The sequence below is a fragment of the Natrix helvetica genome (genome assembly GCF_964273705.1).
Source record: "Natrix helvetica genome assembly, chromosome: 5".
Taxonomy (NCBI): Eukaryota; Metazoa; Chordata; class Lepidosauria; order Squamata; family Natricidae; genus Natrix; species Natrix helvetica.
This window is the reverse complement of record NC_138551.1, coordinates 58,990,864-59,017,087: the sequence shown is the minus strand read 5'-3', so window position 1 is coordinate 59,017,087 and position 26,224 is coordinate 58,990,864. Positions and strand designations below refer to the sequence as shown.

Genomic DNA, 26,224 nt, shown 5'->3' with positions numbered 1-26,224 from the left:
TATAATATATATATGTGTGTGTTGTATTTGTACTGATAAATAAATAAAGGGAGACTAGTATAGATCTATTTCGAGCTAATTAGCTCTCATCAGCTAGCCATATCCTTACTGGGATTAGGTATACCAGGGGTTGTAACACAAATATATTATATACTATTATTTCATGAAGAGAAATGCCTCCCCTGACCGCACGTCCCTGGCCTAAATGATTCTGTATATCATTATGATTAATGTATAGATAAGGCTGGATTTTGCAGTCCTTCCTTATGTCAGTGTATATGAGACAGTAATGCTAGAATGTGTAGATTGAAAATCACTGAAATTTATAGGTCTGTAATTTAATCATTAATAATTCAGTAATTAAAATGATATTTTGGAAATAGCTTGAGAAATAATACTTTTCACACTTAACTTTGATGATCATTGCAGATGTTCATTTCAGTACATCCACCAGAGGTCACAATTGTTTAAAAAGATATATTAGAATACTAAATAAACTCTTTATAATCTGAACCAAAGGAATTGATGTAACCAGGAACATCTTATGCTAAGATTGAATGGATTTGAAGTCTGTATAACTTTGTATTAATATTTCATTTTTTTAAAAAAAGCAGGTATTAACAACTAAAATGTTTAAGGATAAAATGTTCTCTTTATAAATGATATTTTAAAGAAATATCTGAAATGCAATTAAGCATTAAAAATTAGCTTCTGATCCTGAGATAGTGCAATGTTTTAACTATCTTGCAACAATCACAGTGCTCATAAAGACAGCTCCAATTTATTTCCTCCATTTCTCCTGATCTCTCTTCACACTATATTTAATTCACACTATTTTTAAAACCACTTTCTATTCTGATTCAATCTACTAACACTAAGCTTCACTTAATTCTTATCTTTTTTATTTTCTTTTACATTTTTTCCTCATGTCCCTATAATTCACCCAAATCTCAACCTTCTTCTCTTCTTTTTTAAGGGATATTAGGTTGGTTAGAAAACCTTATGCACTGCAGTATGTCAATTTTGGAACACTTTGCCATAGTTTGTCAGGCCCCTTTCACTGCTAGCTTTTAAGATATTTATCACTTAATTTTATTTTGTGCCTCTGAGCCAATGATAATTCCTGGCAACAACTTAGACAAGTCCCTGTAGTTTTCTTGGCAAGATTTTAGAAGTGGTTTGTAATTCCATCTTGAGTTGAGAGAAAGTGACAGGCCCAAGGACACCAGCTGGCTTTGTGCCTCAAGTAGGACTAGAACTCAAGTCTCCTAACCTCTAGCGTGGTACCTTAACCACTACATCAAACTGATTTTGCATAAGATAAATAGAATATATTAAATATACTTAAGATTAAATCTGACTGAAACTTTTGGAAACAAAGTCATTCCAAATAAAGTTTTGGTTTTATTCCTTCTAAGAAAGCCAACTTCAAAATAGTTTGGAGGTTAAGATACCAGGCCAGAAACCACGACTTGGGTTAGTCAATGCTAATTGAAAACACTTCCCATCTTGGTTTTTATCCTTAAAGTAAATAAGTATATCTTAAATGATCATATATAATAGAATTGCCAGACAGGAATACTGTGTCACCAAGAGATAACATTTTCCAAACACACTTGACTAAGTGGCCTTATCAATTTAATAATGGAAAGCTATGTTGTTTCACTCACAGTATGACATCAGAATGGCCAAAACTTAAAAGATAAAAAAGACCTATTATAAAATAGTATGTCAGAAAATGCAAAAATATTTTTATGGGAACAAAATTATTTATTCATAAATTTAGCAGTGAAAGAAGCTCTGATATATGCAGTGCTTTTAATGCAAAAGAACCTCTGGTAATCATAAAGATCAGTTACTTACAAATAAGACATTCCAGAGACGCAAACTAGAAATTTAGGAACCTAGCCATATTTATATACTTCAAGCTTAAATCCTATAGCTTCAGCCCTTTTGCTAGAGTTTGTATTCTTGGAATGTCTTGTCTGGCCTCAGACTAGCTTGCCAACTTCAGACTACATACTATCTTCCTCCTGGTATCTCCTTTTCCTTCTTCTTCTATGTGTCTGGAGATGCCACAAGGATCCCTCCCCCCTTCTCCTTAGTTGTAAGACACTAAAGGATTTGCATTACTCTCTCTACTTCCACCCATTTTTCAAATGCAGCTGACAAAAACAGTACACACTAGGATAAGTCTTCCTCTCCTTTCTGCTCAGGATCTCAGGAATGGAAATCTTTCTTTTTCCATGGAAATTGCAATTATCTTAGCAAGCCACAAAGGAGGGTTTTTTTTTTAAAGAAAGAACAGAGGTTAACAGTTGCCATTTTTATTGTCACAAGTTTATCTCAATCTGCAAGTAGAAAAAAAATACAAAATACCTGAAAAATTGTCAGAGAGAGATAGTAAGAGTGGAATAATTGTTTTACAAATGTCTGTAAAATGAAATAAATAGCAATTCATGAATAATTGTTATGATACTGCCAATTCCACAGGGGTATAAATAATTTTGCAATAAGATTCTAACGATACTTACAAATATATTTGGATTATTAAATATATAAAGGTTGAATAAAAAGTAATGACTCCAATGATGTAAGTCTAAAGCAGAAGGCAGTATTGATGTATTGGAAGCTCTGATATGTTCTTTCACATTGGTTCTTTCCTTCAGTTGGCAGGAATTTGCTGGCAGGTTCTGAAGTCATTTTTCATGTTCTGCTCATTGGTGCAGTTTAAGTAATACACTGTGATTAAAATTTTTGACTGCCAAGGAAATCCTTCTGATTGAAACTCACTACTGAATGCAGGTAATTTATAATAACTGTTTTGGTATTAATACTGTGCATCACTGGGCCAAACAATTGAACTAGGAAGAGTGAATTTATGATCTTTAACACAAATGATAAAGATCAAAGTAGAGAACCTGAAACAGCACAAATGTCACATCAAAAGGGTTAATGAATTGTTTATGGACAATTGATGGACACTGAGAAACTACCATCAAACTTGGCATTTCATACGAACCCATAGGTCCCATAACTGATGTTCCTAAATACTGGAAGGTGTATTGATGATGGCTTCCTCATATACTGATGGCAAAAAAAAAAGTCAAGGGTTGACCTTTGTCAGCATTTGTCATTGTACAAAAATGAAGGTACGAAATTTCTTCACAGGTTCACATGAATGTTCAAATGACAGCTGATGAAACATGGTTTCATCACCGACTTAGAAACGAAGTGTAAGCCCATGAAATATTATCACAAAGTTTTACCTGCAAAATAAAATTCAAAACCTAGTCTTCAGCAAGAAGACTTGGGCTTACATTTCTTGAAGTGATATATGACATTATTCACACACAATTCTTTGAACCTGCCTGAGTGCTACATTAGAACACCAAAAATTTTAAATAACTATTAACTAGAGTTTGGAATAACAGAAAGGAATTTTTGCTGCAACAAGACAACTCTAGGCCTCATACCTCATGAGCCACCCAAGAGGCAATTGTGAAGTTGGAACTCATTGTCTTACCCCATCCATCATACTTGGCATCATTTGACCTCCACCTTCTCCCAACATTGAGGGAATATCTTCATGGGCATTTGTTTCACCCAAATGAGGAGGTAGAAAAAACTGTCAGGACCTGGTTGAAGAGACAAAGTGCGGAGTTCTTTTGTGACAGCTTTAGGAAGCTTGTCCATTGTTGGAAGAAGCATGTAGCAAATGGTGGTGATTATGTGGAGAGATAAATGCAGTAACAAAAGAGCTTATTTCAAGGATTATTTTCCTGCTTCATTTATTAAAATATACCTATTTAAACTAACATTATGGAGATGGAAGCATTACTTTTCATTCAACCCTCACAGCAATGAAATAACAATAAATGTCACAAAGTAGTGTGAAAACAGTTGTCTATCTAGAAGACAAAAGGGAATGAATCTCCACTTGCAGACAACTTGCTATGTTTCTGTTAACTTTCTATAAACTACAGTTACAATTGTGGTCAAGGCAATCTTCTAAACTAACTTATGAATTATGCCAGTAAAACCATAACTCAGTATAACAATTACAATGTCAATGATGCCATTTTTTTCTTTAAGACATAGCCATGGAACGGTGAAGGAGAAAAATGATCTGGGAAATAAAAAATTAAATCTCCTCCTCCCCAAAAAAAAAGAAAGATAAAAATTCCTAGGTATATGTAAAGAAGAGGAGAAAAAGTAGCCGATGACTATATCTTTAACATCTTGCAGTGTTCTTATGAATATGGTGCCTAGTCATGATTTTGGGGGTGTTTTAATTCCAATTCTTCTTTTGATTGATTCGAGTAAATCTCTTTGGTCTATTATTTAATGAAGTCTATTTTTCTGAAATAGTTTTGTGTTCATATCAATTTGCAGAACTGAGAGTTGAAATGCATTTATCTTCAGTATGTCGAATTTCCATCAGCTCAAATGTGGTCATTTAAATACAGTGTAACACTTAAATATAAAATAAATCAGTTGGTCAGTTACAAGCATCCAAGATCTACAGTATCAATCTAATGATAAGCATTACTCAAATGGTGTGCGTGAAGGACTCTAGAAAGTGTTTTCCTGCACGCACACACAAAGTCATTACCCAAAAACCTCTGCCCAAAACAAAAAAAAGTATTTTAAACAGCCCAGTCTCATAAAAAGAAAATAAACTCTGATAGTAATTCTTGAACAAGCTCATCAATTCCTTCCAATTTCCTTTCAAACTGTAAAAAAAATTCCCTTCAAATAGCAAGATATAAGGAGAGCATAAGTAGATTTCCCAGGTGCCAATGTGGGAAAGAAAGAATGTGATGACTTTATAATGTGCGCTAAAGCATTGACCATAGTTTACGAATCTCCAAAGTTGAGTTTAAATCAGATCATGCTCAGGCAAAACCCAAACTCCACAGTGTGAACCTATCCATAGGGTATATTTTCACTCATTATGTCTTCTTTCCAGTAGTAATTCCTTTATGAATGCTATCAGTGCTGGATTCATACAAACATACATCAAAATCAGCCATTTTAAACAATGTCTATTGACTGGTTTGTTTAGACAAAACCAAATAAAACTACTAGCTCTCAATAAGAAATAAAGTGCTACAATAGAGTGTATTTCATCATATGTCCCTATTAGATACAGAGAAATAAGCTTTCATAAACATTTTCAAATATAATTAACTATTTACCCATTTTTCTGCTGGCATAATAAGCTTGCCAACTAGATTACCTGTTGATCTCTACAACTATTTAAAAAATACCATTTTCCTAGGCTATATCTGGAATCTATAAATATTCAGCTGTTCACAATTATGAATGGTTGGAAGTTTATGGTTTTTGTATTAAAGACAAAGCTACTCAATTTCTTTTTATTCTTTCCAATCCAAGAGAATATTGATAAAAATTATGTAAAGCAGGAGTTCTTAACCTGGGATCTATGGATTGATTTCATAGGGGCTAGAAACATGAACAGGAATAAAAATACAAATTTATTTTCACTAGTCTTTGATTGAAACACAACTTTCAATCAGTTGGCAAATACTTTATGGCAAGAAAGTATTTTATGGTCTCTAGACTCAAAAAATGTTTAACTTCAATAAATGTCACTACATTATCTAAAATTATTACATCCTTAAAAAGTGAAACCAGTTATACTTGGTTATAGAAAATCCCATTTCCTTCCAAAGCATTAAACTGATTATCATCAACACAATTTATATTTTCAAGCCTCTTTTGTACCATTATCCATACAAGCCATTAATCCTATAATTCTAGAAATTTAGAATCCATTATGTTTGCTCCTCTTTATAACTGAGTTTACCGATCATTCTCAGTCAAAATACAAAATACATTATTTGTGAACTTGTCCATAATTCATAACAGAGTATATGAAGCGTGTTTCATGCTTTCCAGTACATGCATATACACAAAAATATACATACACAAAATAACAGAACAGTGAAATCCATTTAGAGGCAATGCATATGCAGCTACTTTAAGTAGTAAAGAAAGTAGTGTCTACTACTTCATTACACAAAAGGAAATACAGATATCTTCTTTGCCACCCTTGGTAAAAGGCTTGGAAAGAATTTAAGAAGCCTTGCTCTGCATTGTTTTTCTACTTTGTTTTTAGTATGTCCTTTCTCTCTGCAAGGTATTTGTATTTGTTACACTGGGAAGAAAAGCATGAAGTGACAGGATTGAAACTTGACAAAAACAAGATACTATGCACTCTGAATGAATTTAAATCTCCAGAATTATATGAATTGCATCTCTATGGTATTGATGGAATAGTTTAAATTTTATGTACTGTATCAGGTGTTATTTGAGGATAAATATATTTCTTATATTTCAGAAAACTGGAGAAATGCCAGAAGACTGGAGGAAAGGAAATATTGTTCCAAAGATCAAAAAGGATGATTATGGAAGAAATAAATCAATTAATATTCTAGAACAAATCATAAAAATATAATCATTCTTTAAAGATTAGTGATAACTCAGCGTGATCACTAGTGTGGTCAAGAGCAAGCCCTGCTGAACTAATTTTATTTTTAACAGAGTAACTTTTCATATCATAATAGCATGATTTCAGTAAGATTTCTGACAAAGCACCCAATACATTCTGATTAACAAGCTAGCTAAGGTTGGCTGGATGTTATTACAATTAAATGGCAATAGTTAAATGGCATCCAAACAGGACAGGTACAGACTTCAACAGACAGTTAGAACTGAAGAAAAAACAATTGCAACCAGCTTGTCTTCCATTGAGGAACTGCACACTGCACGAACCAGAAAAAGGGGCTGAAAAAATATCTACAGATCCCTCACATCCTAGACATAAACTGTTTCAGCTTCTCCCCTCTGTGCACCACTATATGGCATTGCATGCCAAAACAATTAGACACAAAGATAGTTTTCCCCCAAGTGCTATCATTCTAGGAAACACCTAGTTTCCACAGCACTGTCTTAGGCCTAAGAGATTTATCCATGTAGTAGACTGTATTGCTATTACCCTTCTCATCTCTTCATCTTTCTTATCTTCTCATCTTTCCTACTATCTTTTCCTATTGGTATCTATGATTATCATTTGTGGTATCTTATGATTAATAATTAAAACGATGATTTATGATATATAGCCTATCACTGTTGTTTGTATGTACACAGACAGCTTATGCACTGGAGACAAATTCCTTGGGTGTCCAATCACATTTGGCCAATAAAGAATTCTATGTGTCAATAAAGAATTCTATCCATCCATCCATCCTGAATAGGTTAGATTCAATGGCATAAATAGCTTGTTCTAGCTCTACAATTCAATTACAATGCTAGGATATTCACAAAATTCTCCCAGAATTAATAAATCAGAATACATGTATAATCTTCAATAAAACAACTAAGGAATGTTAATCTAAGTACATCAGACTTTGAAGCCAGGAATTTGCAATGTTCTGAGTTAATGATCAAGAGATGAAGTGAGGGCCATCAGTTAAGAAAAGATGAATTAGACAAACAACCAGCTGTAGTATATTCATTATTACTTTAGTCTATCCTAACTTTGATGGACAGACAGACAGAAGACAGACCTGACATGTTTCACATACCACGAAATACATGCCATAGTTTTTAGCAAAAACGTTAACCTACCTTGCCAACTATCATTGCAGACACAGAGTTTCTCTCCTGTTAAATCACAGTAGCCGTGATCAGGACTTCCACAGTTAGCTTTACAATAAGGGATATCACAGGCTTCTCCTTTCCAATATTTGTCACACTCACAATATACTTGGCTTGGTATCGAGCCACTAGTTGTGCATTTCCCATGTCCTGAGCAGTTGTTCGGACATGAATTAATTCTATAATGAACAATATCAGAAGAAATGAATTGATACAATACTGAAGAGAGATAGTCATTATGCATATATTCAAGTTTTTGTTTTATTTTATATAAGTAGTTTCTTAATTACAAACTTCAGCCTTCAGACTACTTAAAATTATCAAACAACAACAGCAGGCAGCTCAGGGGAGACAATGACAATGATGACTTCACTCCCCAGCAATGTGAGGAGCCACTGCCATCATCTAAGCCCTCTCCACACCCAGGAGCCAAGCCGAGTGGGAACCCCAAAAGCGAAACGTCCCTCCTTTCCAGCCACTGCCGTCTGTTGGCTCGATTCCCCGAAGCAATTCGCAGAGCCGCTTTCCCTCATGAAAATGAGGGGTGGCAGTTTATGAGATGATAGAGTCCAGGAGGACTGAAGTGCTGCGTCTCTATCAGGCCTTGCTGCGAGAAAGCCAGGCTTTCAATGCCTACGGCTATAGGTAGGAAGACTGGGTGTCTCAGGAGCAGAGCCTTTGGTGCCAAGTTCCTCTTCTGCCCCTATGAAAATCATCCCCCACTCACGCTACAGTTAAATGTGCGTAGGGTGATAGGGTTTGTTTTAAATGGATAAAAAGATCTGTTCTGCTCATTATCAAAATCTGAGTGGAAGTGAGGATGCCGCTGATCCTGATGCTGGTAGGCAGAGGCAGAATTCTTTTTTTCTTGTTTCCCTCCCCAAAAAATTAAGGTGTGTCTTATACTCCAGTGCATCTTATATCCGAAAAATACGGTATGTATATATGTTTCTGTGTCTATGTTTGTGTACACGAACAGAAAATAGAAAGACAGAGACCAATATATACACACACACTCAAAATCTATACATTTCCTTGAACAGGTTATGCTGAGATAATTGTCTCATCAAACATTTTTTTTCAATCTATCTTCTTTGAGATATAACTTTACACACTAACAAATGCAGGTAGTCCTCATTCAGCAATCACTCATTCAGTTACCATTCATAGATATGACAATGCTGAACAAGGAAACTTATGACCAGTCCTTGTAGCTGCAACCATTACAGCGTCTTCCAAGTTTGCCAACTTTTAACAAGGTCCCTGACAGGCAGGAGATTGCAAATGGTGCTGTAATGTCATGTTAGTGACCTGTAATATTTGTTTAAATGCAGCAATCAAAACTGCCACAATTGCTGTTGTAAGTTAGTGCAGTCACAAAGTATCATGCTTTTCAGTTGGGTCACTCAGCAAAGATATTTCCAAATACAACTACCATCGTTAAGCAAGGACTACCTACAATAATAAATGCATTAAACACGGTAATTATTTAGTATCCTTTAAAGTAGGTGTCCCTAATCTTCAGGCTGTGGCCCATTACCGGGCTGTTTCTATTCGGAATTGGGCCAGCATGCACACATCTCCACTCGTGCAATAAATTCCATCAATAGTCAAGAGTTATTTAAAGCAGTGGTGTCCAACCTTTGTGGTTCATGCAGCCCAGTTGCCCACTCCTCCCCCACAGCCAGTCTGCCAAGCTGCAAAAACTGATGACAGTTGCTTTAAAGAACTATTGACTATTGATGGAATTCCTCTTCATTAACATTTTTCAAGCTATATGTGTGTTACAGTCTTCTCAAAATCAAGTTTTCAAAAGCATACTTCAAATATTTTAAGCTCAGGGTCTTAATTACTAAAAAAAAATGCTAATTAATTAACAGAAACATAATTGTTAAGAAGTACTTACGAGTAAAAAATATTAAATCCTGTTAGATTATAAGCAGCATCACTAAAAAAGTGTAGCAGTGCATAGCCAGATGTAGTTACTACTTCAGGTACAGTTTCATTTCCATGCACTTCTGGAACTATAAGACCACTGCAGAATTTTAAACATAAGAGATGTGTATTATTAGTAAACAATGAAAAGCTGGGAATTTGAACAAATTACATGAGTTCTTAGCTAATTTGGAAGTGTTTCATTACATTCCATTGTAATGTGTAAAGCAGAACACAGTGAGATATATTAATATTTGCATACTAAATTAGTCAACATTTCTAAATGATTTTGAACTGGGGCATACCAGTCATAACCCACCACTGAATGCAGTTTAAAATAAGAGAACTCTGGAAACCATTTCTAGAAATGATTGACATAAAAATAATGCAGTCAAAATGTATAAAGGTAATATTTCAGTTTTTAAACAAAATAAAATTCAAATTAGTGCACAGAAGCAACTTTTAAACATATGTATTACTTCAAATATTCAAGTTTACAATTTAGACATAATTCTTGCACAGTCTGGCTTAAGTGTGGTATATATAACCAAGGTGCCACTAAGTCTTTTTCAATAGAGACATCCCATATTTTTCTCCACCTATATCTGGTCCATGAAAAAATCAACAACCACATTCTTTTCTTGCTACAAATCCAAAAGGATATTTTCTAATTTTTCTGAACTAGCAGCACTGTTTGGTTGTATTCCAGTTGCACACTGTGAAACGAATTCCCTTTTCTCTATCAACATTTTTGTTCTCTGTAGCAATTTTTTTCCTGACCTACTGCCCTATCTGTCTCATTCTGAAGGGTCTACCCATTTTAATATGTTAACAAGTAAATGAGTAAAATCTTATTGTTTTTATTCTTTTATGAGGTGAAACAAGACTTTGCCCTCCATCTCGAACAGAAAAAAATGGGGTCTGTCTTTCTTTCTTTTTTCTTTCTTTCTTTCTTTCTTTCTTTCTTTCTTTCTTTCTTTCTTTCTTTCTTTCTTTCTTTTTTCTTTCTTCCTTCCTTCCTTCCTTCCTTCCTTCCTTCCTTCCTTCCTTCCTTCCTTCCTCGATATTCAAGAAAATCATGGCAAAATTTAAAAATGATGAGTTTGCTAAACATGGCTCAAAGTAGAGCATGCTGAAATGGTTGAAAGAAGGATCTTTAAAAAGGCAATAGACAGAGAACTACATACTGAAATCCAATCTAAAACTTCAATTTAATGCACTTTTGTAACACTGTAATAAAAGGTATTAAGCTGAAATACTCACCTAAATACAGCTATTAAAGGTGCATATATTGAATCTCCATCATAAACATACATATGATCCCAACTACATTCTGTTGCAAAATGATTAAATCTTAATCTTAAAACTGAATTAGGGCTAGAAGAGAAAAGCAAGAAACAGCACTTAAAAACAGAACAGTTTATAATGAAATGTACATATAAGTATGTCAGTACAATATTAAAGGCTAGACTTGTCAGTTTTATGATTACACAATTTTAAAAATTGTAATACGTGTGTATATGTGTGGATGCAACCATTACATAAATTTTAGACATGTATTTCATTGCAAATGAGAAAATCCAATCTGAAACTGTGGAACTAAAAACTATTTTCTGGTTCAGACGTAGGAATATGTGTCTGGAAATGGGGTCTTTACTTATATGGTCTCCCCTTGCCCTTACACTCTTTTCTTTATCGTGTACAGCAAATTGTACTTTATTATGATACATTTACATAAGCTTAATTTAGCTTAAACACTGAAGTTGAAATTGAGCTATTCTATAAAACAATTTAGCTCAATTTATTGGATATTCAAGTGTGGCCTAAAACTTATCAAAAACGAATAATTACTCTTTCAAACAAGTATTATTTTCGTTTTTAAGAATGCCGATTTCAAAATCTTTATCTGATCAGCAATAAAACCAATATCTGTTATTTGGAACTGCTATATTGATTACTATGAAAACCAAAGATGCAAGCAAAATATACATCGGCATCAGATTATATTATTAGGCCAAAGTGAGCTTATATTATGCAACAGCAGCTAGAACAAATCAATAAGTTATAGTATCAGGAATTGCTTGACATTTTTCATGGCAGGTAACTTTGTAAGTCCATTTGTGCAGTCAGTTAAGCTCACAAGTAGTAGGTAGATATGACTATCAAAAGCTGCAATGCCATACTGCAATTCTACTGTGAAAGTAGAATTAGTCATATATTCCTTGTCTGTTTTTCGTATTTTATTATTAACAATACATTTCTCAATTTTTTTCCTGAAATATAACTGGTGCATCAAGAACTCTTTAGAAAATCATCAAAAGTTCTCGAAAAATCATCATCATAAAATCTTTGCAACCATGTTATAGAAAACTCAATCATTTTTTAACTTAACATTTTGTCAAATATCTCTTAAGAGCTACAATGTAGAATCAACATTAATTTAAAATATACTTACTATCCTTCAATTAACCATGTACATTTAGTTTTGTATTTATAATTTATCGGCCCATCCGTTAAATATCCAGACGATTCAGTTAACCTACAAAAAAAGTTAGTGTTTAAAGCTATTTTTCCTTGCAAAGTACATACAAAAATATTACAATTTGAATGAAGTTTTAAAAAAGAATTTTATATAAAATTGTGTTTAAAGTGAACTAACATTTCTTATCTTTTCTTACTCATTAATATTGCACATATATTTGCTTACATTCAGTTGCATAGAAGTGTGTTAAACTGACTTGCAGCATGATGGTAAGGTATTGACACTACCCAATGTAAGGAGGGAACTTACAATCAAGTTTATTTTATATCAAAAAGTCTTTCTAGTCTGCAAAGCAGGATACTGCAACTGGGAAAAGGTTCTACAGGAAGAACTTACTTTTTATCAATAAGCAGTATATACAATTCATAATAAAAATGTCCAGAGACAAAATAAAGATGCAAAATAACTCAAATGATTTGCAAAAATATTTATTCTATAATACCTTTGAAAATTTTTTAAAAATAGAATGATCTTCTTTTCAACTTTTCTTATCACTATTAATTTGGACTACTGTAGGGTGCTATACAAAGGGATACCTTGGAAAACTACTGCAGTAGGAAACTGCAGGTATTACAAAATGCAATAGCCCTCTTATTGTGAGAATCTTACTTCCAGAACCACATTATTCTTGTGCTGCGTGTTCTACATTGATTGCTAATAGGTTTCTGGAACATAAATATAATATAGCAATTAAGATGTTAAACTAGTGTCTCCATTGGCATGAAAAAAAATTGACAAGAGTTATTTTGGGCTAATCACTCTCCCAGACCATCCTACTTCAAAATACCAGCAGACCTGCCTTCTACAACTAAAATCAAATCATCCAGTACAATTATCTCATAGCACTTTGTTGATTAGTTACCTATTTAAAAAAGTAAGAGGAGCAGACTAAAACCAGTGGTTGTTTAACTTACAGAACAGCCTTTTCTTAGAAGTGAATCTTGTCCCATCTTAAACAACATTCCAATATTTGGTTAAGGTGGAACAATTCCACAAAGCATGTAGTAGTTAATATATTATTACCATTGGTTTTTATATTATTAATCAATTATCAATTATAACAATTATTTAATTGTCCATTTGCTTGTTCATTTTACCTCAGGTGTCTTAATAGTACAATAATGAAATAAGTATCTATGAAACACATATGATTTGTGAATTTAATATGAGCTAGGTATGTATAGGTAGTGTTGCAAACATACTTTGAATGAGCAATGTTTTAGCACTTACATTACACATAGTCACTCCATCAAGTTTATCTTTTTAAGTCTATCTACAGTAATAGCCTATATCCCCTGATATACTCTCTAAACAGAAAGTTGTCTTTTCAGGATGAAATAATTGCAGAAACAGTCAAGTAAAATCATTTGCAACATCCAGAAAATGGTAGCAATACATTCTAAACCAAAACCTACCTCATATTTCATTAAATATGAATCTATTTATAACACCTCTGTTCATGCAGGGGTGGGTTTCTGCCGGTACGGTGCGCGCATATCCGTTCATCAAATTTAGTATGCTTTTCAGTATCCGCTCGTCCGGTGGCACCATACCGGAACGCTGCCTCCCTGGCCTGCCCCCCCTTCGCTCCCCCTGCCCACCCAGTCGCCGCTCAATCTCTCTCTCTCTCCCCACCTCACCATGCTTGCAAAGCGTGGTACGAGGGGCAGAAGCCAGCGGGGAGCCTAAGCAAAGGAGGCAGAGAGCTGAGTGGAGGAAGGGAAAGCCCTAGCGAGGCTGCCTGCCGTCAACTCGGCTCCACGCAGAGCGGGCTGCAGAGGGTGCCATAAGGCAGGTTGATCAGGGCAGCATGCTGCTGCAAGAAGCCGTGCTGCTACTGCTGGAACTGCATTGCCTCGCTGGGTTTGGGGACTTCTGCCCCTCATGCTGCACTTTGCAGTCGCCAGAGCCCTGCACAGATCTCTTTGGGGTGCTGGGCAACCTGGTTCTGGGAATCCCCACCTCAGAACTAGGTTGCCCAGCACCCCAAAGAGGTTTGTGCCGGCGGCTGCAAAGCGCAACACTAGGGCAGAAGTCCCCGAATTAAGGTTTCCCCCTTCATCCACCCAGCTATCCACCTCCTCTGCTTAGGAGACCCACTGGGCTCGGGAGCTTTGCAGCTGCCGGAGCTCCACACGGACCTCTTTAGGCTGCTGGACAACCTGGTTCTGGGGATCCCCCCCAAAAAAAGACCGACCACCCGTGTCTCCAGATCTTGTGGCTTTTTCGGGGGCTTCTTTTAAAAAAATGCCTCTCCAGAGGGTCTTCAAAACCTGTGAGGTTTCTTTGAGAGGGGGCAGATGGGCAGCATCCCCCCGTCCCTGGGTGCCTGCAGCCTCAAAGCCTGCAGCCTTAAAGCAAGCCTTTGCACAGTAAAGAAAATCTTCTCGTGAGTGTGAGAAGTTCTTAGTTGCCTTTACTGTAAAAGTTGCTGCAGGCTCCAAGGCTGAAGCACCCAGGGACAGGGGAGGGGGGGAATGCTGCCTGTCTGCCCCCTCCCAAAACAACCTAGCAGGTTTTCAAGATCATCTGGAGAGACGGGCGGTTGATCTTTTGGGGGGGAGAAAGGACCGCGCTGCCAAAGACGGGCACTGGACGGATTGCTGGTGGCACTGGGAGCCGCGCTATATGCAAAGGAGCCAGTGGCTGGAGCACTTTGAAGCAGTACCAGCCAGTATCTCCTGCAATAAGAGCTCCAAGGGCAAGAGCAGCAGCGCTGCGTCCTCCTCCCTCCCTGCCCGCTGCCCAGCAGTGCGCTGCCTCCTCCTCGTCAGGCAGGCCGGGCAGGGACATGGCCCAGGAGGTGGTGACCAACAGGGGAAACTGCCCAGCCGGCTCTCCCTCAGCAGCAGCAGCGAGTTCCACGATGCCGCCTTCAAGGTGAGCAGCGGGCATCGGTGTCACTTGGCCAGGGCAGCGCTTGACTGGCAGGCGGATGGATGGGCAGAGAGTTTCCCTGGCTTGACCGGCAGCTAGCATGACTGCCTGTTTTCCCTGGCCGGGTTGGAGCACAGGATGGCCTCGCAACAGGCATGTCTGTCGCTTGTGGAGTGAAGATGCCGTGCTTGGAAGCAGCGGCGGGCTTGTTTTCCAGCCGGTTCCCGGCCCTGCGAAGGTCCCGAAAGTGCCTGGGCTCCGGAAAGGAAAGAGCTTATGACCACAATTGAGTAGAAAATTTTGGTTTCTAAGCAAGAGTGTTGTTAAGTGAGTTTCACCATATTTTCCATGTTTGCACGCCCACCCGGTCACATGACCGCTGAGCCACTCCCACAAAACAGCCCACACCTATAGAATAGGTTCTAGAAAATTTTGAAACCCACCACTGATTCATACTATTAAACTTGCAAGGCTAAACATAATTTCTTTTCCAAACTCCAAGTAGAATCAAAGAGGTTATTAGCTAATGATAGAAATTTTAGGTTATAAATCACTCTCACTTATAAATAATCTCCCTGATTTCAATGGCATTTATTCTGTAGCTACATAAACAGTTGTAAGATTGTAAAATATTCAATTACAGCCATAAAGGAGAAAATGCACAGGTTTATATATATAATACATACACATACACACACACACACACATATATACACACACATATACACACACACATACATACTCAGAGTCCAAGTTCTGACTTATGCAAGGCAAAACTACCTAGATTTCAGAATGTTTACTGTTAGATAGGGTGAACAGATGAGACAGGACTCAGGCTTCAGTGACAACAGTTCGTTATTCAGCACTCTGTGTACAGATCCAATGCTGGCCTGTCTGACAGCTTGCCCTTTGATAGAGAGCTGTCAGACGGCTCAGCCAATCAGCTTCAAGTATTTTCCCGCTGGAATGGAGGACCTTGGTGGAGCCTATTACTCCAGTCTTACCCAATTAATTCCGTAATCCCATAAGTAGGCGGGGCATTTCTGTACCGTTACAGACCTGAGCAGTTCAGTTGGAGTGGAGGCAGTGAACTGTTCAGATGGAACTGTTGCTTCTCCTGGCTTGACCAATGGAAGCACCTGGAAGCTTCCCTGGGGCATGGCTGGAATTCTTGAAACCGGTTCACCTGGAGATCGCCGCTAGACTGATGGTTACATGCAGCTTCTTGTTTCTTGGCATGCTGGCCTGCCAAATCTTGGTTTGGAATGCATCTGTTCATTGCACTCTTTCATGCTTCCACCGGGGGTTCCAGGTCTTGGTGCTTAATGCATCTTGAGAGTGTTCTGTAGTACAGACCAGGTGACCGTCTGGACCGGGGTTGGCTCGGACAGTGCCTTTGCGATGTTGAAAACTTCAGGCCCACAATAACTCAGGAAGAGGGCCCACTTCCTATTGTCCGATAGGCAAAGAAAGTCGTTGGCCTCCATGAAGCACTTGAACCTGGTCATTTAGGAGTCCCAGTGCTCTGTGGCTGGATCGTAGGGAGCTGGTGGGCCGTGCATAGTCATTATGACAAGCTGAGGCAACTTTGAATTTGCCTCTCAAAATGGCCACTTGGCGCCCGATGTTGATTGCTCCAACTGGGATTATGCTGGATCGCATTGTCAGCTCTTTTTTGCCTAGTTGTCTTCTGGTCCCATCCTCATCATCAGTATTGGGTGAACGGATGATACAGGACTCCGGCTTCAGTGACAACAACAGCTCTTTATTCGGCAAACTATGTACAGATACAGTGCTGGCCCTTGTCCTTTTATAGGGAGCTGTCAGACAGCTCAGCTAATCAGCTTCAAGTATTTTCTCTCCGGAATGGAGGACCTTAATATCTAACATTTACTTTTACATTCAGTTTACAAAAATAATAACAAGATTAGTATCACTAAACCTAATCAGATGAGTCAAGCACATTCACTTTTACAGCTTTAACTAGGTATTGCATTCTTTTTTATATGAGCAATTAGCCCCATATCTCTAAACCTAGCCCAGGAAAGCAGTTTGCAAACTATCCATTTTTTCATTCTCATTCTCAAAAGTTTCATTCTCAAAGTTATTTTAAGAAAACATGTCTTAACACAGTGTGACACAAACCTATGACATATGTCTTCCTAGCATGTAATCACTCTGCTGTGTTATTAATTAATTTTTTACCTACTACTCTGGAGTAGATAAAAATTTATCCCCCTCAGTCTAGTCTAGTAGATCAAATTGCACCAGCTCCTGCCCACCGAGCAATTCGAAAGCATGAAAATGCAAGTAGATAATAGGTATAATTTAATGGGTAACAGCATTCTGCGTGCCTCAGCATATAATTGTGCTGGTCACATGATTATGGAAATGTCTTAAGAAAAATACTAGCTCCCTCAGCTAAGAAATTAGGATCAAGGTACTTCTTATACACCTGATGCAGGCTTCTTAATGCAGCCAGGATTATTCTCCAAACCCAATGTTATGTTTTTCACAACACATTGAACCAAAAATTAACATACGTAGACTTCATTTGCATATAATAGCTTCAATGTAATTTGCTAGCTTGTCATTTATTTGCGCAGCAGAAGTACAACATGTGAGAAGCAGAATAGCAATTCTGACAGGACTTCTATCCATTCCTTAACATCTTTTCCTATAGTTGATGACTTGCATCAGTTTCAATTGATTATGTACACATTCTCCCTGATCTTGGTTTTTTTTCCAATGCTATGTTTGACCCACAAATAATTTCCTTAAGAAAATTATAATACTAGATTATAATACTTTTCAATTAGCTAAATTGATGTCAGGGTTTAGTTGTGTCCCATGAAGAAGCTGTGCCAATACCGTGGGTTCAAATAATTAGAATGTTTATAGAATATACTTTGGTACTTCTGGCACAGAAAAATCATACAACTATCGCTAAAGATCTCTGAGCTTACAGAATGTAAGGGTGAAAAAAAGGATACTTGGGCATTTTATTTTACAATTGATTATAAAAATAAGGAGTTTAAAGTAAACATTAATAGTTATTTTTAAATGCCTTGATAGGATTCACAGCCTAACTGGGCACTTCAGCTTGTGGCTTTTGTGAATGTCCAAGGCATATTTCTGCCTTTTAATCAGATCAAATCTGATTAAAATAATGCAAAAAATAAAGGCAGTACTCATTTGGATGCTTGCAGACAGCCATTAGCAGGGAACAGAATTCTTAAAAAACAGATTTATTTGTATGTATGTATGTATGTATGTATGTATGTATGTATGTATGTATGTATTTGTGTTACAACCCCTGGTATGCCCCTGGTTACAACCCCTGGTATGCCCATATATATATCAGTGACGTGCGGTGAGGTTTATAGCTGGTGAGGCAGCAATTTTTTTAGACTTGTGGACTTCAACTCCCAGAATTCCACAGTCAGGCATGCTCAGTTGCGACCTGCCGCCCTCCGCCCTGGGATTCGGCCACGGCACCGCCTGCCAGAGCTGTGCGGAATCCGAGGCGCGCTTGTTGGGCGAGGGCAGCGCAGATGGGGAGCGGACGGAGCGGAGGAAGCCTCTCCCCCCCCCCGCTTCCCGCACCCGAAAGAACAAAGGGAACCTCTGCCGCTGCCCGGGCAACCTGGCCGGCCTCTTTCGCGGCGGCTTTCTGGTGCCGAGCTTGGGAGTCCCTGGAGGAGCTGGCGGGGGCTGCAAGCACCGCAGGCTGGACTGGAGCCTCGAGTCTAGGGCAGCGAGTCATTCGATAGGAAACTCTTGGAAGGAATGACTCGGCTTGGCTCCTGCTTTGTCTCTCCTGCCTCTTCGTTTCTCTGTTCAGTCGTTGGGCGGCAGATCGAAAGCGGGAGCCAAGCTGGGTCATTCCTCCCAAAAGGCAAGTTTCCCATCGAATGACTCGCTGCCCTGATGATGAGAGGTTAAGCTGTGCCTCACTTGCCTCACCTGACTGCACGTCACTGATATATATATATTAAATTTTGTAGAATAAGAGTTATAGATGCAATGTTCAAGATGCTATTGGACGTGATCTAAAATCCTCAGATATTATGAAACTAGGGAACAACAATTTCAAAGAAGCATCAAAATCACTTATTCCTTCATAACTACACTATATTGCCAAAAGTATTCGCTCACCCATCCACATAATCAGAATCAGTTGTGAGTGAATACTTTTGGCAACATAGTGTATGTTCTGATTGACCTTGATATACATGATCTCCAGGAAGTTCTGAATGACTGACTCTAAAGAATAGACTGGGATCACTCTCATACGATGTGAAAAATATGTGGCCTTCTGCCTTATTTACCGAGGGGTGGTGGTGGAAGCATTGGCTTTAATCACTAGCTTTAGAACCTAAAGAACAGGATTTGTAGCTATGCTATGTTGCTGTCTTTCTAAAATTGCAAACTTGCGTGCATCTTTAAGTCAGTTGTCACGCCTGGAATTGTTGGAAGTGGTTTGCCATTGTCTGATTCTTTCAAGAGCTGGTAGAGTGGGAATGGCACAAGGTCACCCAGCTGGTTTTCTGCCTAAGGCAAGGCTAGAACACTAAGGCTGGATAACCATCCCTTGGGAGTAGAGAAATTAGATTCCTGCCAAAGGCAGGAGATTGGACTAGAGCAGCGATGGCAAACCTTTTTTGGTTCACGTGCCATTAGTGGGGGGAGCGCACACATAATGCAGTGTGCCACCCATAATGCAGTGCGCACATGCATACTATGCGCACATGCACATAGTGTGCATGTGCGCACTACAGGAGCAAATCAGGAGCATTTTTGCATGCTTTTTTCATCCTCCTCAGGCTCCAGAGGCTTTATAGGAGCAGGGGGAGGGCAAAAACAGCCTTCCCCACCCCTCCGGAAGCCCTCTGGAGGCTTCAGGGACCTTCAAGAGGCTTCCCTGAAGCCTCAAGAGTAGTCAAAATGACCCTCCGAGCAAACCGAAAGTCACTTCCAGTTTGCTCAGAAGGTCGTTTCGAGTGCTCCAAAGGCTTCAGGGACCTTCAGGAGGCTTCCCTGAAGCCTCCAGAGCAGTCAAAATGACCCTCCGAGCAAACAGGAAGTCCATTTCCAAACTTCTGGTTTGCCGTAGGGCCAGTTTTTTGCACTCCGGAGGCTTCAGGGAAACTCAAGAGGGCCTCGAGGGGGCAGGGGAATCTCTTTTCGCCCTCCCCAGACTCCAGAGGCTTTATAGGAGCCTGGGGAGGGCGAAAAGAGCCTCCACTGCCCCCCCGGAAGCCCTCAAAATGACCCTCCGAGCAAACAGTAAGTCACTTCCGGTTTGCTCGGAGGGTCGTTTTAAGTGCTCCAAAGGCTTCAGGGAAGCCTCCAGAGCAGTCAAAACGACCCTCCGAGCAAACAGGAAGTCCGTTCCCGAACTTCCAGTTTGCCCATAGGGCCGTTTTTTTCAGGGAAGCTCAAGAGGGCCTCCGGGGGGGGCAGGGGAGGCTCTTTTCGCCCTCCCCAGGCACTTATAAACCCTCTGGAGCCTGGGGAGGGCGAAAAATGGCTTTAAAAAGGGTGAACTCAGCTTGCCAGTGCACACATGCACGCTGGCCAGCTGACAGGGCAGGGCCTGGCCTGCCCTGACAAATGGCTCCGCATGCCACCCATGGAACGCCTGCCATAGATTCGCCATCATTGGGCTAGAGGATCTACAACATTTCTTCCTACTTTACATTCTATGGTTATGTGAAAAAGAAAGGAAATTGCATCAGATGAATCTATTCCTCAGAGCTCCACATTGTGAAAGATAAGTCTGACAAAATCAATTTTAAAATGTAATAGTTATGGAAATGAAAAGCACATGAACACAGGCCAGGGACAGAAGAGGCCATTATACAGTGTGAGAAGGAAAATGAAAAGAGGGTTTAAACTATTTATTTGCAGAACAGTGAATTTACAGCATTTTTTCTATTATCTTCAATAAATATTAGTTATCTGTGGTTCTGAATTTCTTGTGAGCCTGTCTCAGTGGTTTATTTCTTCTGTATTTCTTCACTACTTCCACGTAAGTAAACTCAGTCACACTTAAGTTATCATTTTAGCTGTTAGTAGGTTCTAAAAATCTTTGTAGTTTCCATGCTATCAAAACTGATGTTCTGCAGAAAGCACCAACTATACACAGTAACCTAAGAGGAATGGCTGTTTACAGCTTCCACAAAAACCCAGTTTCTTGGACAGTGTCTCCTTAGAACAAACTGATTGTATTCTTCTGTAAACAATCCGAGCAACAATCTCTTACACCAAAGTAGCAGTAATTTATCTAGTATATGTACTCCAAATACAGAGAGGTGGCAAATGAAAATAAACCACAATACATAAATATTTTGTTTTCACACAACTTTGCACACTAAGGAATGAAAAATAAGTGTGGAGATTATGATGTGTATAAAACATTTAATTTGGCTAAATTCTCAGCAGGATTATGGAAAGTGTTCAGATGAAATAGCCATAAGCAACATGCAGAGAATTTCCTTTGTTTGCATGACATGGCATAGCTTTAAGTTATCCATTGCCAGTGGCTTTACAATTACTATATTATCTGAACATGTTACATTTGTTCTTTCAACCAAATAGAGAAAGCTGAAACAACTTCAGACAAGTATCTCCTAATGGAAAAAGCCATTTTGCTTTCTTTGGATGCCATAGCAACCACATTATCTCAATGCTTCTAACTTTAACTTTGGGAATTAAGCACTAAATTCCCAGAATCTAATACATTTTAAATGTATTAAAATGCGTTGAATGCATTTAAATTAAGAAGCAAAGAATTTTCTGGCATGCTAAAGATGAACACATTTATAAAATAGTTCCCTATTCATTCAATATGTCACAATAATTCTGCTGCAAAGATAATAGCAGGGAGTGCAGAAAATAGATGGGAACAGAGAACAGATGGCAATAGCAAAAGAATTTTTTTCAAAAGGGAAATAAGAGGTAGAGAGAAAGAAGCAATGAAGTTTTACACAATAGCTAGGTTCACATTCCAAACTATAAAACACAAATGCCAATGTGAATGAGTAGCAAGAATATGCATGAATCTTCTCTTCAACAAATAAACATTGCTAGTATTTCTTGATTTACGACAATTGAAAAATTCATTTTTAAGCAGTGTAGGTCATTAAATGAGACATCACATAATCATAACTTGTGACTTTCCCTGCCAGTTTCCCAACTGACTTTGCTTATCAGAAGCCTGGGAACTGGGAAGGTCACAAGTGGTGACACATCATGTAACCACACAATATGCTGCAATGGCTGTATATCAGCTGTTGGTGGCGCAGTGCTTAGAATGTACTGCAGGCTACTTCTGCTGACTGCTCGCTCCTGCAATTTGGCAGTTCGAATCTCACCAGGCTCAAGATTGACTCAGCCTTCCATCCTTCCGAAGTTGGTAAAATGAGGACTCAGATTGTTGGTGGCATTAAACCGCTTAAGAGAGATGTAAAGCACTGTGAAGTGGTATATAAGTCTAAGTGCTATTACTATATATGAGGACAAACTGGAGGTCACTTTTTCAGTGAAGTTGTAAATTTAATTTGTCACTGAACAAATGGACTGCTGTAAGCTTTTTAATATAAATTGTTAACTAGAATTTGTGCTATCAGATCATCTTGATTCTTTGATGTCATAAACTAACATGGCTTTCCTCCTACCATTATTCAATGGATGTAACTACAACTATAGTATATACATTTATAAAGATTTATGATTGGGAACTAATTTTGTTATAGTTTCTATGAGCTATCATCAAAGACTTTTTCATTGTGGTTATCATCTTACTATGTTTCAACTGTTTCAAATAAAATCCAGTTTACAAGTAGTCCTCAACTTACAACTATAGTGAGCCAAAAATTTCTGTTATTAAGATAATAATAATAATAAATAAATAATAATTTTTATTTGTTAGCCGCACCCTCTCCCGAAGGACTCGGGGCGGCGTACAATAAAAACACATAAAATATACAAATGAAGAATACATATACAGATAAAAATAAACACATACACGTACGTACACATATACATATACATGGAGGAGGTATCAAATATATAAAATAGAATTAAAATTGACAATTTAAAACACCCTCGATTAAATTACAAGATTTAAAAAACCCGCCAGGAGCGATAAGGTAAAACAGATGCACTGTTAAGATGCATTTTGCTTCATTTTATGACCTTTCTTGCCACAGTTGTTAAATGAATATCTGCAGTTGTTAATTTAGTAACATGGCTATTAAATGAATCTGGATTCCCAATTGACTTTGCTTGTCAGAACGTCACAAAAAGTCATATAGAAGCTGTGGTGGAGCAATGATCAGAATGAAGTATTGCAGACTAATTCAGCTCACTGCCAGGTGTTTGATACTCATCGGCTCAAGGTTAACTCAGCCTTCCATTCTTCCAAGTTTGGTAAAATGACGACCCAGATTGTTGGGAGAAATATGCTGACTCTTGTTGGGAGAAATATGCTAGCCACTTAGAGAGTGCTGTTAAGCGGGAGTCCCCAACTCAGGGTCCGTAGACTGGCATCTAACCACAGCATGCCAGAAACCGGTCCACACAAACAAGCAATGTGTCCTACCTTCTTCCTCTCTTCATTTTCTGTTTTGGCTAAGATTTCATACCCAAACTATCCTTTCATCTTCCCAAAGTTGGTAAAACAATGAGCCAAATTGTTGGAAGCAATGTGCTGACACTTTAAAGCACTTAGAGAGGGCTGTAAAGCACTGTGAAGCGGTATGTAAGTACTATTGATATTATAAGGCTGATTGCTATACTAAGTTCCTAGATTCCAAAATTACTGTTAGTCCCATGTTTTGTTTAGCCAAATGTGACAAATCCATAGTGTTGGCATTATCTCAGTGGTGTCAAACTGGCAGCCGCAAGATGGATCCATCAGGCACAGGCTAAGCCCACCCCAGATCCCCAGGATAAAAATGTCATGAAACACCAATGTTGGCAACGTGACACAGCAAGTTTGACACCCGTGCATTATCTCAATAACAGCTAGTTTCAGGAGAGGTGCAATAAGAATTACAATAAATTTTTGAACTACTACTTAGTGTAATTTTCTATTTTTCCCCATATCCTTTGAAATAGTGTAGATATGTGTATTGAGAAGCATTCAGGTTAGATAACTTGAATCTCTCCTATGTGATACCGAGTGAGCTTCGTAATTACTGTATCACATATACTGTATGAAGGTGGGAAGGGGGGGGGGTTCAAAGCGGAAAGCTGAAAACAACATTTTGCCATGTGTTGCCAAAACAACTCTTGCTAAAAAATTTTTTTTTAAAATAATCTATATAATCATGATTGTACATGAGTCTTTTGAATTTATAGGTTACAGCAATAAATAATCAGAATCACTACTATGTTATAGTTTCTTGAACTGTTCACTTGTTAAAACTGAGGGAACATTTTAGAAATCAGCATTATCACAAAATGGTTTGTATAGTAGCATATGTGATTCTTACTCCGAATAACCTGTAAAATCATGGTCAATGTTTTACTCGTATTGAGAAATAGTATATCTTGTTAATGATGGAGTTTTATTTCAAGGCCGAGAAAACTGACACAGGACTTTTCATTTTATGACATCAATATGAAACTTTGAAATCTCTGCAGCATTCTATAAACAAAAAATGCCAATAATATGATGGTTTTATCAGTGTAAACTGACCACAATCAACAGTAAATTATAGATTAATGCAGCATAATAATTAATGCAGAAAAATGCTGGAAGCTGATTCACACATATAAATAATGGTGTATATATAATAGTGTGGTAAACACCTATTAGTGCCTTGTGATTTTAAATAAACTAATCAAGTTAGGTACATGATTATTTATTCTGCAAATAAAAAGTAAAAAAAAACTATATTTGTAATCTAACTAAGTAGTAACAGTCACAGTAGCCTTTATGAAGAAAAAAAAGTTAAGAAAGTCACACCTTGTTAATACTACCAGAAAATCCCTATAAATATTTGGAAATTTGTAAAATATCTCATAAGAAAACTACGGCAAATACCTTCTCTGCTGTTTTTAAGAAAATTACAAGGCAGTTCAGAAAGAGTTAACTTTAATTCCATGGATGCTTTATATTTTATAATTATGACTCATCCTCAAAACTCAGAAGATGGTATTATGAGCTCCTTCATGTTGTATGATCTTCTTCAGTGCAATTTTCAGACATGGTTATAAATCATTGAGAGGTCTATTAACTATAAATTTGTAAAAGCTGCTTAAGGTAGCAGCCAATGAGCTTAAGACAATATTTTTAAACACATTACATGCTGTGCAAGCAATACTTCAAGCAATCTATTGCAAATCAAATTCATTAGAGTAACATAAATCCTAATGTCCTGAACTAAAGGATTATCAGTATTTTTTCAAATAAAGAAACAACTGAACTGAAATAGATTTTTTCCAACAGATTCTTCAGAGCAGCACATTTTTTTCACACTTCCACACTGTATGCAAACTGAATTTTATAAGCTGTCAAAAAGAAAAGAAAAAGAAAAAAGACTCTCTCCTATTCATCCAGGCACTTCAAATGAGTAGATAATTCTTAAATCGCCCATTAACTTCATGTTGTGGACATGAACATCCTCAATTTGTCTCCAGCTGCCTAGAAGGCAGGCTCTACCTGAATCTTTTTGCTGAATAAACAATATTTTTTCACTTCTGCCAGCAAAGCCATCTTTTAATATCCATCTTCAGCCAAGTTTTGCAGAATAGTCTCAGATGAGGATTGCCTGCTTCTATAGGCCACCTGAAGCAATTCATTTGCCTTTGAACAGAAAAGCCCTGACTGGCAAGAAGCCATTCTGTCCACTTCTCTTGCTAATGTATGAACGGCAGGGGAAAGAGATAGAAGAGGATGAAATGTCGATCTTTGGGACATCAGTTCTCTTACCACCCAAAAGACTCAATTCACAGAAAGGTGAGGTTTTCTGTTGAAAGCTGTATGATTTGTGTAACCTCTCACACATCTCCTGCTATTCATAGATAAGAGCCAGGGGGTGGGGGTGGGATTGGGTTTTTGACTTATAAACTACATGGAACATCCACTTTAGTGCAATGCTGCCATTTGTAGAACTGCTTCGTTTACACCACAGCCACAGTGCAATATTGCAGGCAAAGCAGCATCCCAAT

General features: G+C 37.9%; 1 protein-coding gene across 1 annotated transcript in view; it reads right to left on the bottom strand.

Annotated features, from left to right (window-relative positions):
- Window positions 1–26,224, bottom strand: part of ATRNL1 (attractin like 1) — a 536,103-nt gene that overhangs the window by 486,061 nt on the left and 23,818 nt on the right. Inside the window, exons 2-5 of the mRNA XM_081954366.1 lie at window positions 12,077–12,160; window positions 10,885–10,998; window positions 9,593–9,721; window positions 7,657–7,865 (exon numbers count right to left, since the gene is read on the bottom strand). Of these exons, the coding sequence (XP_081810492.1) occupies window positions 7,657–7,865; window positions 9,593–9,721; window positions 10,885–10,998; window positions 12,077–12,160 (536 nt within the window). The remainder of the gene's footprint in view (window positions 1–7,656; window positions 7,866–9,592; window positions 9,722–10,884; window positions 10,999–12,076; window positions 12,161–26,224) is intronic.